Raw genomic sequence first — 19,400 nt, forward strand, 5'->3', positions numbered from 1 at the left:
ATATTTTCTCCCATTCTGTCAGTTGCCACTTCACTTGGTTGAGTATTTCCTTGGCAGTGCAGAAGCTTCTTGTCTTGATGTAATCTCTATATAGGCAATTGTACTTTGGTTAGTGATAGCTTTTTTCTCCTCTCTTAGGCCTTATACTGTTTGTTTATTTAGTTATTATTTCTATGTACCAGCAACTCTTATTTCCTTTTTTTCCAAATAAAAACCATAATAAGACATCACACAACTAACATGATGACTGCTATCAAAAACAAAAGAAAGAACCAGAAGATAAATGTTGACATGAATGTAAGAAAATAGCAACATTTGTACCCTCCTCATGAAAGAAAAAAAGTGGGGCAGCTGCTGTGGAAAACAGTAGGGGGTTCCTCAAAGAGTTAAAAGTAGAATTATCATATGATCCAGCAATTCCATTCTTGGGCATATACCCCAAATACTGAAAGCATGATCTTAAAGAGATGTTTGTACATAAGGTAACTAGCAGCATTATTGAGAATAATCTAGGGGTAACCAAATGTCTGTGATGAATGAATATACAAACAAAATATGATATAGACTACGATGGCATACCATTCAGCTTTAGACAAAAAAGAAATTCTGAGACATGCTGCAGCATGGATGAAACTTGTTATGCTAAATGAATTAAATGAGTCCCTCAAAGACAAATGCTGTACAATTCTGCTTATATGAATTTCATGGAGTGCTCAGATTCATAAGGATAGAAGGTAGAATTGTGGCTGCCACGAGTTAGATGGAGGAAGGATGAGAAATCATTGCTTAATTCTTACAGTTCTGATTTTTGAGATGAAAATAATTCTGGCAATAGATGGTGGTGTTGGTTATATGACAGTGTGAAAGTACTTACCATCACAGAACTGAATACTCACAGGTGGTTAATATGGTAAGTTTTATGGTGTGCATATGTTACCACAATTATAAAGGTATTTTTATCAGTTAAACATGCACACTGGAATGTTCACAGATTGAATGAGGAAGCTTGAATAGATTCAACTGAAACAAGATTGGTAAATATTGAAAACTGCTCTGGCTGAGTGACAAGTGTATTGGCTTCATTGTACTATTCTACTTCTGTGTATGTTGAAAATCCCACAGCATATTTTAAAAAGCATATTTTAAAAAATATAAACATAAAAACATATTTTAAAAAATGAGAAGTGGTAGATAATGGTTCCACTGACGTGTCAGTTCAACTGGCCTTCAGGGTGCCCAGATCATTGGTAAGCCATTGTTTCTAGGTGTGTCTGGGAAGGTGTTGCTGGCAGAGTTTAGCATTTGAATTGGTGGTCTGAGGAAAGTAGACCACATTCACCAATGTGGTAGGCATCAGCCAACCCATTGAGAGCCTGAAGACATCAAGAGTGAGGAGAAGCAAACTTGCTGTATTTGAGCAGTGCCCTGCATCTTCTTTGCCCTTGGATATTGCTGCTCCTGGTTTCTCAGGCCTTCAGACTCGATCTGAGTTACACCACCAGCTTACTGGCTTTCTTACTTTTCCAGCTAACAGATGGCAGGTGGGACTCTCAGGCCTTTGCAATTGTATGAGCCGATTCCTATAATAAACATACAGAGTAGTGTGGACATCAGTTGACCATTTAGTCACTCAGAGTCATTGTTCCTAAGAACAGCACAGTTCAGTGAAAGCACTTAGACTCTATGATCTGCCAGATCTGGCTATGAGTCTTGGCACTGTTCCATGCTAACCACATGGCCTTAGGCAAGTTACCATCAATGGTGTGGAGAAGCCAGCTTGTTCTGGTTCATGAGGGCCTACTGTTAAGTTTTTGGCAATTTTATGAGCTTACTCTTAAATTAGCTATTGTTAAAAACTAATAATACAAAGTTATAGGTAAATAGTTTATATTGAAAGCGAAGTCAAATACTCAAAATAATTACTTTCTTATTATTTTGCTACTCCTAACTATTATCTATGCCCCTGAAGTTATTTAGAGTTCTTGTGTCTGGTGGGAGAAGTACTATGGAGGGGTACTCTGCTGATCATCTTTCCCCAACTCTGCCCTCTGTGGTAGGAACTACATTATTGCCTAAATTAATGTGAAGGGGGTATTTACACCAAAGAAACTGGCATGTGCTACAAGTCATGATTCTTTTTTTTTTTTTTTTGACAGGCAAAGTGGACAGAGAGAGAGAGAGAGAAAGGTCTTCCTTTGCCGTTGGTTCACCCTCCAATGGCCGCCGCGGCCAGCATGCTGCGGCCAGCGCACCGTGCTGATCCGATGGCAGAAGCCAGGTACTTATCCTGGTCTCCCATGGGATGCAGGGCCCAAGTACTTGGGCCATCCTCCACTCCACTCCCAGGCCACAGCAGAGAGCTGGCCTGGAAGAGGGGCAACCAGGACAGAATCCGGTGGCCTGACCGGGACTAGAACCCGGTGTGCTGGCACCGCAAGGCGGAGGATTAGCCTAGTGAGCCGTGGCGCCGGCTTGATTTTATTTTTTTATTTATTTTTTAATTTATTCTAAAAGCTAAGTGACAGAGAGGAGAGAAGAGAAAGGGGAGAGAGAAGAGAGATTTCCCATCTGCTGCTTCAACCCCAAAATGGCCACAACATCCAGGTGTGGGCCAGGCTGAAGGCAGGAGCAAGAACTCCATCCTAGTCTCCTACATAGGTGGCCGGGCCCAAGCATTTGGGTTATCACCTGTGCCTTCCCAGGTTCATTAGCAGGAAGTTGTACCAGAAATGGGGCTGCTAATACTTGACCCAGAGCTTCAATTGGAATACTGACATCACAGGCATCAGTTATAATTTAATTTATTGTTTTGTTGCTTGTCTAGACCTAGGAAAGTGATAGAAGAAATGTTAGTACGACATAAAATTATGTCATATCTTTAGTTGCTACAGATGCACAAAAGACTGTGGAAACATTTTTGTAATATTTAAAAGCTGTTTCCCAATTCAGCAAAGTAAAGTTTTGGTATATCTTTGTTTTCCTTTCATTTTGCCTGTTGATTTAAATAAGAATAACAGCTGACAGTCATATAAGAAATACACACATTTGTTAGATTGTAGTTGTAGGTCAGTTGCTGATAAAACAGTTTGGAAAACATCATGAAGACCATCTGTGAGAATCAGTTGGTTACATAGAATTGGCAGTGAAGAGTGTTGCATATTTTATTATTGATAACTTGTGCATTATATTCCTTTACATCATTAAAATTTATAATAAATACACATTTTTACACATGAGAGGACTTAAAGGCTTATGGAAAATGGAATTAAAATATAAGTTTATTTTGAATCAAAAACATTCTGATGCATAGTTTCTTTGTATTACACATTTTCCATAAACTTTTTGAAGATCCCTTCAAATAGCAAATTAAATATTTGCTGGCATATGACTGCTTAAACTCTCTGAGATTAAGCTTCTTCATTTATCAAATCAATTATTAAAAACTACTAGTATCATATTTGAAAAGTTATATTTTATTATTTATTTCTATTTCTTTTTTAAAAGTTTTATTTTATTTATCTGAAAGCCAGGGTTACACAGAGAGAGAAGGCACAGAGAGAGAGCGAGAGTTATCTTCCGTCTGCTGGCTCACTCCCCAAATGGCCTCAATGCCCAGGGCTGGACCAAGAGCCCAGATATTCTTCTGGGTCTCCCATGTGGGTGGCAGAGGCCAAAGCAGTTGGGCCATCTTCCGCTGCTTTCCCAGGCCTTCAGCAGGGAGCTTGATAGGCAGTGGAACGGCTAGGACTCTAACTGGCACACATGTGGGATGCTGGTGTTGCAGGCGGCAGCTTAGCCTGTTATGCCACAATGCCAGCCTATATTTATATGTATTTCTAAGATTAAATATCCATATTCTTTTGCCCCTGTTACTCTAAACCCCGTATGTAGACATTACTTGCTAGTCAATGGAGTGTGTAAGACAACTTGCCTCTATGCAGCCACGTGGTTCCAGGATACATTTCAATATGCATGGCTTGTTTGTATAGATGTTTGATACATGACCTTGATATCAATAGTTATTTTTTTTTTCTTGTCAGAGTTCCTCCTTGGGCAGCTTCTGTCTCCTAGGACGCCCTCCTATCTCTTCCTATGACCCATGCTGTTCTTTTGTTGGACCAGAGATTTACCTAATCTTCTGAGTACCAGGCAGGAACCTGGAATAGTAGTCACTCAAGGATGGCCTCAAAGAACTTCCTGTAATTGATTTTATCTATTCTGCTGTAGCATAACATTTGTTGAATTAATGAAGGTATGAATGAATGAATTTTGATACGAATGTCATTTCAACAATGGTGAAGGGGCCGGCACTGTGTAGCAGTGGGTTAACGCCCTGGCCTGAAGCTCCAGCATCCCATATGGGCGCCAGTTCTAGTCCTGGCTGCTCCACTTCTGATCCAGCTCTCTGGTATGGCCTGAGAGAGGAGTAAGAAGATGGCCCAAGTCCGTGGGCCCCTGCACCCATGTGTGAGACCCGGAAGAAGCTCCTGGCTTCAAATTGGTGCAGCTCTGGCTGTTGCGGCCCATTGGGAAGTGAGCCATTGGATGGGGGACCGCCTCACCCCCCTGCTTCTCCTCTCTCTATGTAACTCTGACTTCCAAATAAATAAATGAAAATTTAAAAAAATGGTGAAAACCAGCCTCTCTCCACAATTAATTGACTGGACCACCAAAGTCTCTGTTGTGGAGTAACAGAAAAATAAGGTTTAGCTAAGGTTAAAATTGTTAGGAAAAGAGGTGCAGAATAGAGAGGAGGTAGTGTACAAATTTGCAGCCAGACAGAATTTATTCAAAGAAATAAATTCTCAGAGGTGGGCAATCAACTGCCAGCATGGACATGATGGAACAGGTGGCCCCTAGGGACCTGGCCTTTTTATATCTGAGGAGGGCTAGGAATGGGGGTGAAGGTAGGGGGCAGCAGGCTAAGGGGAATTCCTGGAACTGGTCTTTCAGGGGGCCATGGAGGGTGGGGTATGAAGGCAATAGGGTGTAAGACCCAATTGAGATTCAAGGTCAAGGAAATGCATTCCTGTGTTTATCTATCTTTTGGACAATGAGCTAGAATGATTGAGGCTTATGTCTTTGTTCCATCAAAAGTATCAAATCCCTGTCACACATAAGCGCAAGGCTTGTTGTTAGTCATGGCCATGGGGACAGGGTGTACTAGACTCAGACTTACACAAGCTAGGGCCTGCCTCTGTTTACGTGCTGGGAGGTCTTCAGATACTGAACCATGAAAACCTACTATGCTGCAGCACTATGCCATAATTTTCATTTGCCACTAGTCAGCTTTAGGGATCAAGGACAGCTAAGCACACATAACCTGCACATGCATCTTATTTGAAAAGCACATTTTAAAGTTATAAATATGGCACATTGAGGTTCATGAGGTATGATCTTTTGGTGACAAATATTTACATTCCACATATGCCTCTTGATGTCAAGAGTGTAGCCATTTCCTTTTCTCTGTTTTCTCAGGGGGCTGGGATGCAGATGGAAAAGGCCCTTGTGCCTGGGACACATTCACCCATCAAGGAGGAGAGAGAGTTTTCAAGAACCAGACTGGCGATGTAGCTTGTAGCAGCTACACTCTGTGGGAGGAAGATTTGAAATGTATCAAACAGCTTGGACTGACTCATTACCGCTTCTCTCTTTCCTGGTCACGTCTGTTACCTGATGGGACGACAGGTTTCATCAACCAGAAAGGCAAGTATTTCTTAAAAATAGAAGGTTGCAGCTTTAATTCAAGGTTATTGCTGCAGTCTGGCATAATTAATCCAGGATGCTATTCTGCAGTGTAGCTTTGAAATTGCAAGTTTTTAGAGTGATTATAGGATGGATTTTTTTGAAATGGGCTTGCATTAGCTTTTTCAGTCATCGTTTGGTTTTCATGATGGTGATCTCTATTGGGTTGTGGGGGTAGCGGGACAATATGGAGATTGGCATAATTGTTTCTGGGTGCTAGCCTGAAGGTGATGTATTAAACTATTTTCAGTTGTGTAACCCTGTGATGAGTTCTGGAAATCCCTGAAGAACTTGAGATGAATCTGAGCATTTCAGTCAGAACTGAATTAGTGAAGCTAATTCTCTATCACAGGGGTTATCATCGAGTCCCCTGGAGTCCACTTACTTAAGATTAAGTACCAGTTCCATCGTTTTCCCTCTGTATCAACATCTCTTGGGCAGGAATGCTATGATAATATCTATTTCGAGAATTTTGGAAGATTAAATTAAGTATTTATAATATGCTTAACAGAATAACTGATAGATCATAAACATTCAGTAACTATTAGTTATAATATTTTTATTTCTTTTTTAAAGGATTTATTTATTTGTTTATTTGAAAGGCAGAGCAACTCAGAAGGAAAGATGGAGAGAGATTTTCCATCCACTGGTTCACTTCCCATATGGCCACAACAGCCAGGGCTGGGCCAGGCCAAAACCAGGAGCCAGGAACTCCATCCAGGCCGTCCATGTGGATGGCAGGAATCCAAATATCTGGGCTGTGATTTTCTGCCTTCTCAGTATATTAGCAGGAATCCAAATTGGAAATTTTGAGTACCTGGGACTTGAACCAGGTACCCCTCGACAGGATATGAGTATCTCAAGGAGTGCCTTAACCTACTGTGCCATAATGCATGCCCCTGGCTATTATGCCTTGTAATGTAAAGGACCATCCACCAGCCTAGTCAATGCCTGTTATTTATAGGGCACTTTAAACACACTTTCTCTAATCCTTACCATCAATAAGGAAGGTATAATGATCATATTTTCCTTAGGCGTATGTCCACATCCACATATTTGGTAAATGGTTGATCTGGAATTTAAACCTAAGGTCCATCTAGCGCATTCCACATAGCAAGGTTGGAAAACTATGACCTGGGGGCCAAATCTGGCCTGCCACCTGTTTTTGTAAATAAAGTTTTATTGGAGCACAGCCATGCCTGTTCATTACACAGCATCTATGGTTGCTTCCCCCACTATTATGGCAGAAGTGAGGAGCTGGGGTACAGACCATATGGCCTACAAAGCTTAAAATATTTACTATTTGGCCCTTCACAGGAAGTTTGTCAATCTCTACACTACAACATATGGCTTCTTAAAAATAACCTTTATTACTACTTTGAGGAAAGGCTTTACATTACACACAGGATCAGGGCTGGGTGAGGCTAGTGGGGTGCCTAGGATGTAAAATTGAAGGAGTGTCTCTTTAAAATAGGATGGGTACTTATAAGACCTGAAGGTGAGGGCACCTGTTACCTCCCCTTCTCCTTGCTCCAAGAACCTTCATTGATACCAATGGGTTCTTTTGGAGACAGTTACATGATTCCCCATATGTACCAACCCATGGAAATAATTCTTCGTGGCTTTTTGCACTTGCAATGATCATCTCTCTTCAGGTGGTATGATCTGTGCTTTGTGGAAGGGAGTTACAGTGGCATTACAAGTCATGGCCCTCCACCCATAGAGACAGGGCCACCTTAGCAGATCTATTGCTGAAGACATTAGCCCTGTATGGATTGCTCTTGGCTGCACGCCACTTCTTTCTTTCCATTTGTCATTTTATTTTTCACTTTAAATAGGAGGTAATTTGTTGTCCAGTTTAAAATAGAGCTCTTCTAACCTAACATCCAAATTCTCCCTTCTATCTGGCAATAGCATCCTCCAAAGCCTAAACACTGAAAAAAAATCTTTGAGTTCTTTTTTGATAACAATACAAAATTGATTGTCAGTTATGATCCATTGAACAAATGTGTTTTAACTCCTTCCCTCCTAACCATCTCTCAGCTGCTGCCCTAGGTTAAGTGTTTACCATTCTTACCAAGGACTTTTTGATTTTTCCTTGATAGATCTACCTACTTCCCTCTCTTTCTCTGTCCTTCTGTTGTTCCTATAAATTGGCACCACACCAATTTTCTAAAGCTTGGCCCAAATTATGTTGGTTTGGACTATCTCCTGCTAACACCAAAGAAAGATAAAAAAATAGTCATTCTAAGCCTCCGTGTAGTCACCATTTCTTCATATGCAATTCCTAATTCTATTTGACTTCATTTGAATTCACCTCCGAGGCTCTACAGGCTGCAGTTCTCCCATTCGTTTGACCCATGCATTTTCTCCATGCAATCTCCTAAGTATATAACCTACTGTTTATTAAACATGCTATATATATATATATATATATATTTTTTTTTTTTTCACTTGTGTGGGAATATGCTTAAGCCCTTCTTCCTGCCTGTAATGGTCTTTCCTAACACTCAGCTACGATTGGGGAGAGCCTAGCTTCTTATTCAGGCCCAGCATGAATGATGACCCATTTTTAATGCCTTTCTCTTTTCTAATCCAGAAACAATCTTTTTTCTTTCTTTTCATATTCTCATAACACTTTGCAAAGCTCTCTGGGCATTTTTCACCTTCCTCTTTGTTACTCTTATGATAGTTCCTGTTATGTGGAGAGCACCTTGACTTTAATTCAATTCAAACAAAATGTTCTGTGCTAAGTAGTTGTAACATAGGCATAAGAGAATCTCCTAAAATGCTCTCAGCATAATGGTCAGATAATTCTGTCTAGTTCATCCCTAAAAACTAGTCCAATGCCTTCAGGATAAGATGCAGTAAATACTTGCTGAATTTAATTGAATTAAGTCCATAACAATTGTCAAAAATCACCTTAAAAATAGTAATGGTTGCCTTTTATAGAACATGTAGTATCTGCAGCTCACTGTGCCAAGAGTTTCTTTGCTTTTGTTGGCTTAGTACTCACAACAGCCCTACAAATAAGGGTCCCCTCTAAATAGGGGGAGTAATAATAACAGAGTATAAGCCTGAGATAAATTTGCTGATAACAAAGTTATAGCAGAGTTCAACTTAAATCTCTCTCACCTAACAAACCTAATAAATCATCTAGAACTCATTTGCAGTCTCACCAACCATCATGAATGCCCTGTGCTGCAATATCTTTGTTGGTAACATGAAGTGGAGCCCCCACATCACTATAACTCTTTGCAAACATTCTAGGAGTTTAAAGTTTTCCCTGAAATTCCATTTGGATGGGAAACAAAAACAAAATACCCACTTATAATATAGGTCCATAATCCCTTATCTTAAATTTTAAAACCAAAGGCTTATACTGACTTCTTACAACACTAAAGGGTTAGGAAAAGTTGACCTGAATTGATGTCACTTTAAAAAACTATCTTTATTCTACTTGGTGAGAATATTTATATATTTTACTGCAGAATTATTAAGAGATACTGGTACAGATCCATTGGAATTGATCCCTCAGGTATGGTCTATGTTCTGTGTTTAAATTTTTTTAAACCCCTAAACTAAACCCCTAAGCTCTGAACATGTTTTCCTCTGAGATTTTCATATAAAAGATTATGGACATGTACTGATGGGTCAATATACCATGCTTCTAAAACCCAGCTTAAGATGTGAAAAAGAGTTCATGGGAACAAACTGCAGATCAGCAATCCATGAGCAGGGAAGCAAGAAACCTGGAAGGTGGAGGTGGTGGCCCTGGGGTGATTGGAGCCACCTGAAAGACGTGGGGAAATCGCTCTTGCAAATCTCATGAGGTGACCCTGGGTCTGTTGCACTGAGCTGCCTGTGTTTTGTCCCTGCTTTTGTAAAGCCTTAGATGATTAATCTGACAGGCTTTTCCCTGGACACCGGGGCACTCCAGGTTCTTCCATTCGGTGGAATTTCAATAAGCAGTTGTTCACTCTTGTGCAGTGATCTGTTGAAGCAATTGGAACTGTTTTAACTCAGAAAGGCCATCATTTGTTTTTTTCCTTTTAAACATTTTCTCAAAGAGCATGTAAAGAATTAGAAAACTCTCATCACTGTCTTTTCCAAGGAACCCCTTTTGTGTGTGTTTGACTCCCATTTTAAAACCAGGTTGCAGGACATTTGAAAAACTGTAAGATTCTATGTCCCCACATGGGGAGAATATTTTGCAAAGTGGCATTGTTAGACAGCTTTTGTCTTTCAAATGGAAAATTTCTAAGCTTTAGCAAGAAGGGATTGAGCTGGAAATCAAAATCACCTATTGCTGCGTTTCTCAAATATTCAAATGCATTTTTTATCTGTTATGAGAGTAAATTTCAGGTGATTACTAGGAAATTGAAGTATTGGAAATTAAAACAAGGAATATTTACACAGAATGGCTTCTTCAAATATGGGATGGGTGTTTGGTCCAGTGGTTAAGACCCTGCTCAGGATGCCCACCACTTATAGTCGAGTACCTGGGTTCAGGGCCCAGTTCTGCATCCAATTCCAGCCTCCTGCTACTGCATACACTTGGAAGTAGCACGTTATGGCCTACCTATTTGAACCCTTGTCACTCACATGGGAGACACAGATTGAATTCTAGGCTTCTGGTTTTGGTCTGGCTTAACCTTGGCTGTTGTGGGCATTTGGGGTATGAATCAATCTGTGGAAGATCTTGGCAGTTTGTCTCTGTCTCTGTGTCTCTTTGCATCTCAAATTAAAAAAAAGAGACAAGTACTAAAAACCCTATAAAAATAAATGAAAATTTGAGTGCAGTTAGCAAACAAGCATTAACCTTCTATTCTATTTTGGGAAACACAGTAAACTGAAAAATGGCTCCCCAAGCATGTCCCTGTTCTAATTCTTAGAAATTGTGATTCTATCAGCTTACAGGGTCAAAAGGATTTTACGTATGTGGTTAAATTAGGGGTTTTGAGATGAAGAGATTATCCTGCTTTGTCTTGGTGGTCCCTGTATCATCACATGGGTCCTTATATGAGGGAGGCTGGAGGATCAGAGTCAGAGAGAAGGGATGTAAGGGCCCAAGCAGAGGTCAGAGAGAAGGCAGGAGGATGTAGGTAAAGGAAGGGGCCATGAGCAAAGGAATGCAGGAGGCTTCCATCACCTGGCAAAAGCGAGGAAGTGGATTCTACTTGAGAACCTCCAGAAGGAAAGTAGGGCTGATAGCCTCTTGATTTTTAGTCCACTGAGAGTCCTTTGAACCTCTGACTCCCATGACTATAAGATAGTAAATTTCTGTTGGTTTCTGCCAATAGATTTGTGACAATTTGTTACAACCACAATAAGAAACTAATACAGGCACTTTGAAAGACAACCTATGGCCCTTGAAGAAATTCACGATGTAGCTCTAGAGAGGAATGAACCCAAGAGAGTGATCATGTCCATGACACTTAGCAAACACTTGATCAAAAGGAATTCTATTCTTTGGAGGAGGATTCTTGTTTGCTTATTACTTTTATTTACTGAATATTTCATACCTGTAAGTTTCAGCCATATCCTCTTCTAAGGGAATTTGTCTGTTTCTTTATTCTGTATCCTCTCCTCTCTTGGCCACAACTGACAGGACAAAGGAAAGCCTTCCTTCCGTGTGATATATAATTGGGGTGACCTCACTGCAAAAGATGAGCTTTCCCAGTTGTTTTCCTCCCACAAGGACCATTGCAACTGACATTCTGTGAAGCAGGGTTGCTTGGTGGTTGGCACTGGGGCATGGAGGTAGCTTTAGTAGATGGAAAGGATAGTATAAACCATGGAAAATCAGGTATGTGAAGAAAACTGGTTCTGAAAGAAGGGGAAAGGCATGAAATAGAAGTGTTGAGAAGAGCTGGGAGAGGAGAGATCCATTTTTCCTAAGAAGCAAAGATTTTTTCACAGCTCTCGCTTGATTTGCAGCTGCAGTTATTTTCTAGAATTGAGTATAGATATCACTCTGTTATTTCAGAAGATGCCAATGTTCCCCACATCTATCACCCAACTGCCCTCAATGCCACCTTCCGATTTGTGTTAGCCTGGATTGGTTTCTTGTTCATTTGTTTTTCCCATATCCAGAATGCCTTTAACTCAAACATACTTCCTATTTTTAAAGGTCAAATAAGCAGAAATGGGCTTAATTAAAATAGAGAAGTGGGGCAGGCATTTGGCCTGGAAATTATGACTTGGGTTTGATCTCTGCCTCTGGCTCCTGATTCCAACTACTTGTTAATGGGGACCCTGGGAGATAGCAGGATGGCTCAAGTAGTTGGGTTCCTGCCACTCACATGGGAGCCATGGGTTGTGTTCCCTGCTCCCAGCTCCCAGCTTCTGCCCCAGCCCTACCCCAGCCCAGCCTCAGGCATTTGCAGAGGAACCAGAAGATGTGAGCTCTCTGTCCTTTCAAATAAAAGAACAAAGACTATGAAGACTGCTATAGAAATGTCAGTCCTTAAAAGAAGCAATCCTATCCTAAATACCCAGCAGGATAGAAGGATCCAAATGACCTTTCATGTTTCAAAATGTCTACACTGGTAACAGATGACCATTTACAAATATACATGTATTTAAAGAATTAGTTTCCACTGAATTGTACTTGTCTGATAAACAAAGCTAAATAAAGCTTGGACGATTTGTTCTCATTTAGTGCTGACAGAACTCATAAAGCAGCACCACTGACCTTCCCCTTGAACAGACAAGGAAACTCAGGTGTAGAGAGGCCCTGTGATATATACAGGATCCTCGGAATGAGCTGCTGGAGAGTGGCAATCTGCTTTTAAATATCCACTCCATTCCATGTGGAAAAGTCTCATTACAGCATCTAATAAACTGTACAAACCAGAAGCAAAGTACTCAGTTCTGGGAAATTAAATATTAGTTATGCAATGCTCTGTTGCCGACTATGCTGATGAATGAGAAAAAAAATTACTTATCTTCAGTTCAACTGATGATTATCATGTTATTTGAACTACATTAGTGAGTCCTCCAAAGAATGTGTGAACAAGTTGAATGAATGAATGAATGAATGACTATAAATAAATAAAGCTGATACTCTGATCAGGTCTGAGGAAGTTATTGCAAAGGACAGTATACACAGCTACGAGTTTCTGGTTTGATTTAGAAACATCAGCAAATGTGGGAAGTGGTCCAGCATGTCATGGTGGAAATAGCTCTTTATTTTTACTGAGACAGACTGGGATTAAATCTTGGTACCATTTGCCAATATTGAAGCTTTCTGATTCTCAGTTTTCTCTAATGTTTATTGGGAATAAAATGCCCATTTCTTGTGCGTAGTGCTAGGATTAAGCAAAACGTGTGGTATCTGGTAATACAGTACCAGATTTCAATAAATTAAGCTAGTATTTTTGTGTTTAAATTCAATGCAAATGTTGGCTATGAAAACCTTCACACATTATCAACGTTAAAATTATTCCATCACAGTAGGTGTTTGGTACAGCAGTTTAAATCACTGACTATGATACCAGCATCCCATGTTGGAAGACAGGTTCAAGTCCTGGCTGTTCCACTTCTGGTTCAGCTTCCTGATAATGTGCCTGGGAAAGTAGAGGAAGATGGCCCAAGTATTTGGACTCCTTCCACTTATGTGGTAGACTCAAATGGAGTTCCTGGCTCCTGGATTTGACCTGGCCAAATGCTGGCTGTTTCATCCTTTTGGGAAATTTAACAACAGTTGGAAGATCTCTGTCTCTCTTCCCACCACCCCTTTAAATAAATAAAATAAATCTTAAAAGATTATTCTACTTATACCATCTTTGGATATTCCATGTAAAAATGAAGAAATGTGGGCATTTAGGGGGATGAGATGTTAGAATTCTCTTTCATTGAGAAAGAAAAAGACATTTTGATAAGCATTTTCCTTCTATTTGCTATTATAAATGATCCAATCTTAGCTGCTTAAATCAACAAAATTTTTTACGTTAGGGTTCTGTAAGTCAGAAGTCTGACATAGATCTCCTCAAGGTGTCTGTGAGCTACCATTCTTTCTGAAAGATATATAGCAAAATCTGTTTCTTGTATTATTCAGATTGTTGGAAGAATTCCTGTCTTTAAAGACAGCAGTGGTGGGTTGAATCCTTTGCTTGCTGCCATTCCCTCCCTTTCTTCTTCTCTTGTTACATCTTTTCTAACCTCTTTTCTTTCTTACTTTTAAACTTTTAATTACTCATATGGGTACTCATATTGGGCCTAGAGAAATCTTCCAATCTCAAGATACTTGCCTTAATGACATCTGTGAGGTCCCTTTTGCTGTGTAAGGAAACAGATTCACCCATCCCCCAACTGGAGCATAGACATCTACAGGAGAGAGAGAGAGGAGTTATTCTGCCTACCAGGTGAGAAGTAGCATGCAAATATGACTTCCAAATGTGGAGCTGGTGTTCCTGATTCATATTATGGTCTAGTTTGCAAAATAAATAAAATGTTTTGATAAAGTTAAAAAACATGATGCTCGATTTGGCTCCTGCTTACCCTGCTTACCTTTTCACATCCTTAGTCCTCCTCTCATGAGCAATAAATTACCATTATACTGAATTTTCACTTCCTTGAAACCTCTTCTATGAGAAGAAATAGATAAATAATGACCAGGTCATATAATGTATGATAAAACTCTGACTTACATAATAAGCCCAGGAAGTCAAAACACAACCTTTGCAAGCAATCAGTCCAAAATAGTCGAAATGTGGCCTACAATTGCCAGCTTCTCCATAGCTATCTCCTATACCCCATGCCTCCAACTCAGGACAAACCAGAGAAAGCCAGCTGTGTTCCTCAAAGCAGCTGCGTAGGCTGTCTCCCTTCTAGTTAGCCTGCCTCCAGCTGCCCTGTGCCAGCAGCCTCTAATCAGAGCATACCTGGAGTCACATTTTGGCGCTATAAATCCTTTCCTCTTCTCTGACTACCTTTGCAGTATCTGTCAAATACATGTGATGGTGACTGAGTTCCTTACTGTACCAAATTCTAAATAGGCATCCTGTTTTTTTTTTTTTTTCATTTGGGGGTTCTTAATTTTCATGCTGCTTTTGGTCTTTTGTGCATTCATTTTCCCTTTTTGAATTCCTGGGTTACTCTTTCCTCCTTGCATTCTATGGATAACTTATGTTTATCTTTTAACTATTAGCTTAGATGTTCACTAATAATAAGAACAGTAAAGATATTTTTTTGCTAGATTGATAGCTAGCCTGTACTGAACCCTTCCTAAATGCCAAGAGCTATTCTAAGCATGCTCCATTTATCAATTCATTAAACTCTCACAACAATTCATTGAAGGCGGTTTCTAGAATTATCCACATTTCACAGATGGGGAAAGATAATTCAGAAGGCTCAAGTAAAATTCCCAAGGTCATAGAGTTAGAAGTGGGAGATGCTGGGGTGGAATTTAGGTAGCCTTCTATCATAGTTCAGTGATAAAATCATTATGCTCCGTTAGTTTCAGAATGTGTTTTCAAACACTCTGGGTTTTGCATAGACTCGGTATTCTATCATTATTGGTAGTACCATATTTTTATTGTTTATGAATTTACCTGTAGCCTGTCCTAATAAGCTTCATGAAGACAAAGATACTGTTTATCAGGGCAGGTGTTTGGTAGAGCACTCAGATAACCTCTTGGGAAGTCCACATCCCATATTGGAATTCTTGGGTTTGAGTCCTGGATCTGTTTCTGATCCATCTCCTGCCAGTGCATACCCTGGGGGGCAGCAGGTGAACACTTGAGTAATGGGGTCTTTGCCATTTATACAGGAGACTAGGATTGAGTTTCTGGCCCTGACTGCCCCACCACCCCTGGTTCTTGTGGGCACTGGGGAATGAACCAGTGGGTAGAAAAATCTATGAAAAGATTGTATTTTTCTTGCTTATGTTTGTATATTCTTCTTAGTAGTTTCTCTATCAATGTGTATTTAATGAATGAACAAAAGACTGATTGAATGAGGTACATGCAAAAGTCTTAATATTATCTTTTTTTTTAAGCAGCATTTATTTTAGAGGCAGGGAAGATAAAAGAGGGAGGGAGAGAGGAAGAAAGAGCGCACACGTGGGAAAGCACTCTCATCTTCTAGTTCTTACTCCAAATGCCTGCAATGGCCAGGACCTGACTGGCTCAAGCTGGGAGGTTGGAACTCAACCCAGGTTTCCTAAGTTGGTGGCAGGAATCCAGTTTCTTGAATCAGCACTGCTGCCTCCTAGGGTCTACATTGGCCAGAAGCTGGATTCCGGAGCAGAAGCTAGAAACTGAGCCCTGGTTCTTCAATATGGGACACTGGCTTTCTGACCAGCATCTTAACTGCTAAGAAATGCCTGCATCTGCTATTTCTTGAATGGGAGGTTGCTAAGTTAAGGAGGGGGACCTTTACTCCAGGCCGTCGTTCAATGTTAATACAATTGTCCATATGCCTTTATAATCTTTTTCCAAGAAACAGCCTTAAAACAAGATAGGATGTCTCTTTTAAAGTTTAGGTTTCCTCCATATATTTTTTCTTTTTGAAATCAGGATTGAGTTTATTTTTTTAACTTTTATTTAATGAGTATAAATTTCCAAAGTACAGCTTATGGATTACCATGGCTTTCCCCCCCATAACTTCCCTCCCACCTGCAACCCTCCCCTTTCCTGCTCCCTCTCCCCTTCCATTCACATCAAGATTCATTTTAAATTCTCTTTATATACAGAAGATCAGTTTAGTATATATTAAGTAAAGATTTCAACAGTTTGCACCCACATAGAAGCACAAAGTGAAAATACTGCTTGAGTACTAGTTATAGCATTAAATCACAATGTACAGCACATTAAGGACAGAGATCCTACATGAGGAATAAGTGCACAGTGACTCCTGTTGTTGACTTAACAAATTGTTAAGTCCTCCATATATTTAACAATAAAACTATGTGAAGCACTAATACCAGCCTCTCTGCAAAAAGTCTTCTCCAAGTTAAGAGTCACTCTTAGGCTAAACCCAGTATCTTCTTAGCATTGACTTGTGATGCAGAATCATCTTCAACCTAGTTACAGTCTTCTGAAGTCTCACAATCCTAAAAGCTCTCCCTTACACACGTGCAGTTCTAGAAGAATCAGCTGAGAGTCAAGGATGATTTTCATTCGTGTGGACTAGGTCAGAAATTTAGAGCAACCCACTCCCTCCAGTTCTCTCAATATCCCTACTCTGGATTTCTGAACTTGGATCCCATGTTCATTCTGGGGCAGATGCCAAGTTCTTGTTTACAGGTCTTCTTTCTTGGCCTATGGGCATAACAAGTCTGAAAAAAACAATAAGAAAGTCATCTTGATCAATTCCTTTACCATCTAGGTGATACTATTGCTGTCCTTTGATTGAGTCAACAAATATTGATTATCTAATAAATGTCTGACACTCTTCCAGTATTTGGGGATCTAGAAATGTACTGGACATAAGATCCTGCTATTGTAGGGCTGGTATTTTAGGGAAGTGGATAGATAAAAATGAAGATCAAAAATAAAATAATTTCAAAATAAGGGTGAATATAACACAGTGTTAGGTGATGGTGATTTGGACATCTGGACCCCTTTTATATGATTTTCTTATCATGTTACCTCTCACTCTTACTTCTTGATCAGCCAGTCTTCTTTGGAATTCTGGTTCTGCCAAGCCTTTTATTGATTATATCTAGGAAGTGATATACTTTATTTTGAATAAAAATCACTTAGGAAACTACTTGTGTTTTTCTACTTTTAAGAATGTATTGTTGCCGGCGCCGCGGCTCACTAGGCTAATCCCCTGCCTTGAGGTGCCAGCACACCGGGTTCTAGTCCCGGTCGGGGCGCCGGATTCTGGGATTCTGTCCTGGTTGCCCCTCTTCCAGGCCAGCTCTCTGCTGTGGCCCAGGAGTGCAGTGGAAGATGGCCCAGGTCCTTGGGCCCTGCACCCCATGGGAGACCAGGAGAAGCACCTGGCTCCTGGCTTCAGATCAGCGCGATGCGCTGGCTGCAGCAGCCATTGGAGGGTGAACCAACGGCAAAAGGAAGACCTTTCTCTCTGTTTATCTCTCTCACTGTCCACTCTGCCTGTCAAAAAAAAAAAAAAAAAAAGATAAAAAAAAGAATGTATTGTCAATAGGCTGGAAATAACTTTCTTTTTCATATTATTTTTTCTTTTAGGAGTTGATTATTACAACAAGATCATTGACGACTTGTTAAAAAATGGGATTACACCCATAGTGACACTTTTCCACTTTGATATGCCTCAGGCTTTAGAAGACCAAGGAGGTTGGTTGTCAGAGGCAACCATTGAAATCTTCGACAGATATGCTCGGTTTTGCTTCAGTACCTTTGGGGACCGAGTCAAGCATTGGATTACCCTGAATGAGCCTAATATTTTTGCCCTGATGGCCTATGACCTAGGTTTTTTCCCCCCTGGGGTACCCCACAATGGGACTGGAGGTTATCAGGCAGTGCATAATTTGATTAAGGCTCATGCCAGATCCTGGCACACTTATGATTCCTTATTCCGAAAAGAGCAAAAGGGTGTGGTGTCCCTATCACTTTTTGCTGCCTGGTTGGAACCAGCAGATTCCAACTCAGTGTCTGACCAAGAAGCTACCAAAAGAGCCCTTGCTTTCGAGGTGGGCTTATTTGCTAAACCCATATTCATCGATGGTGATTATCCCGAGGTTGTAAAGTCCCAGATAGCCTCTATGAGTAAAAAGCAAGGGTACCCATCATCCAGGCTCCCTGAATTTACTGAAGAAGAGAAGAAAATGATCAAAGGGACTGCTGATTTCTTTGCTGTGCAATATTATACAACCCGCTTAGTAAAGCACCAGGAGAACAAGAAAGGAGAACTATCCTTCCTCCAGGACGTGGAGATTGACTATTTTGCAGATCCATCTTGGAAAGGTGTGGATTGGGTGTACGTGGTACCATGGGGCCTACGCAAACTACTGAAACACATTAAGGTAAATGCATGGGTGGAGTGCAAATACACCCAGTTATGTGAAGGTGACAAAGTGTGCATAGGGGCCTTTAGAAAGAGGGGTTTTAGGTATCAGCATGTACATAGTTGGCCTGGAAAATCCAGGTTAAGACTTGAGTTAGTGAGGGGTAATCAGTTGTTAAAGGGCTTCAAAAGTGGTAGTCAGAGTTAGGACTTACTGTTAAAATCAGATGTAAGTAGAAGAGTAACTTGGGCCTGTGTATAAGGCTAGTGTCATGATTGCAGTTACACAAAGGCATTTCAAGGAAAAAGGTGGTAAGACTCTTCTGGGTCTCAGCTAGCCTGTATGGCGTTCAGCAGAATTAAAAATTTTTAAAAGTTATTTATTTGAGAGACAGAGTTACAGAGAGGGAGAGACAAAGAGAGAGGTCTTCTTTCCACTGATTCACTTTTCAAATGGCTGCAGCAGTCAGAGCTGGGCTGATCTGAAGCCAGAAGTTATCTCTGAGTTTCCCACATAGGCTCAGAGGCCCAAACACACAGACCATCTTCTACTGCTTTCCCAGGCCATTAGCAGAGAGCTGGATTGGAAGTGGAGCAGCCCAGACATGAACTGGTGCCCACATGGGATGCTGGCTCCACAGGTGGAGGCTTAATCTACTACACCATAGCACCGGACCCTGAAGTTAAAGTTTTAAGTTATCATTTCTCTGGACTCT

The 19,400-nt window shown here is 40.5% G+C and overlaps 1 protein-coding gene across 1 annotated transcript in view; it reads left to right on the plus strand.

The window, feature by feature from the left end:
* LOC100344458 (cytosolic beta-glucosidase) overlaps nt 1–19,400 on the plus strand; it is a 128,194-nt gene that overhangs the window by 36,762 nt on the left and 72,032 nt on the right. The window contains exons 2-3 of the mRNA XM_002709257.5: nt 5,479–5,706; nt 17,907–18,703. Of these exons, the coding sequence (XP_002709303.1) occupies nt 5,479–5,706; nt 17,907–18,703 (1,025 nt within the window). The remainder of the gene's footprint in view (nt 1–5,478; nt 5,707–17,906; nt 18,704–19,400) is intronic.

Source organism: Oryctolagus cuniculus, chromosome 2 (genome assembly GCF_964237555.1).
Source record: "Oryctolagus cuniculus chromosome 2, mOryCun1.1, whole genome shotgun sequence".
Classification (NCBI taxonomy): Eukaryota; Metazoa; Chordata; class Mammalia; order Lagomorpha; family Leporidae; genus Oryctolagus; species Oryctolagus cuniculus.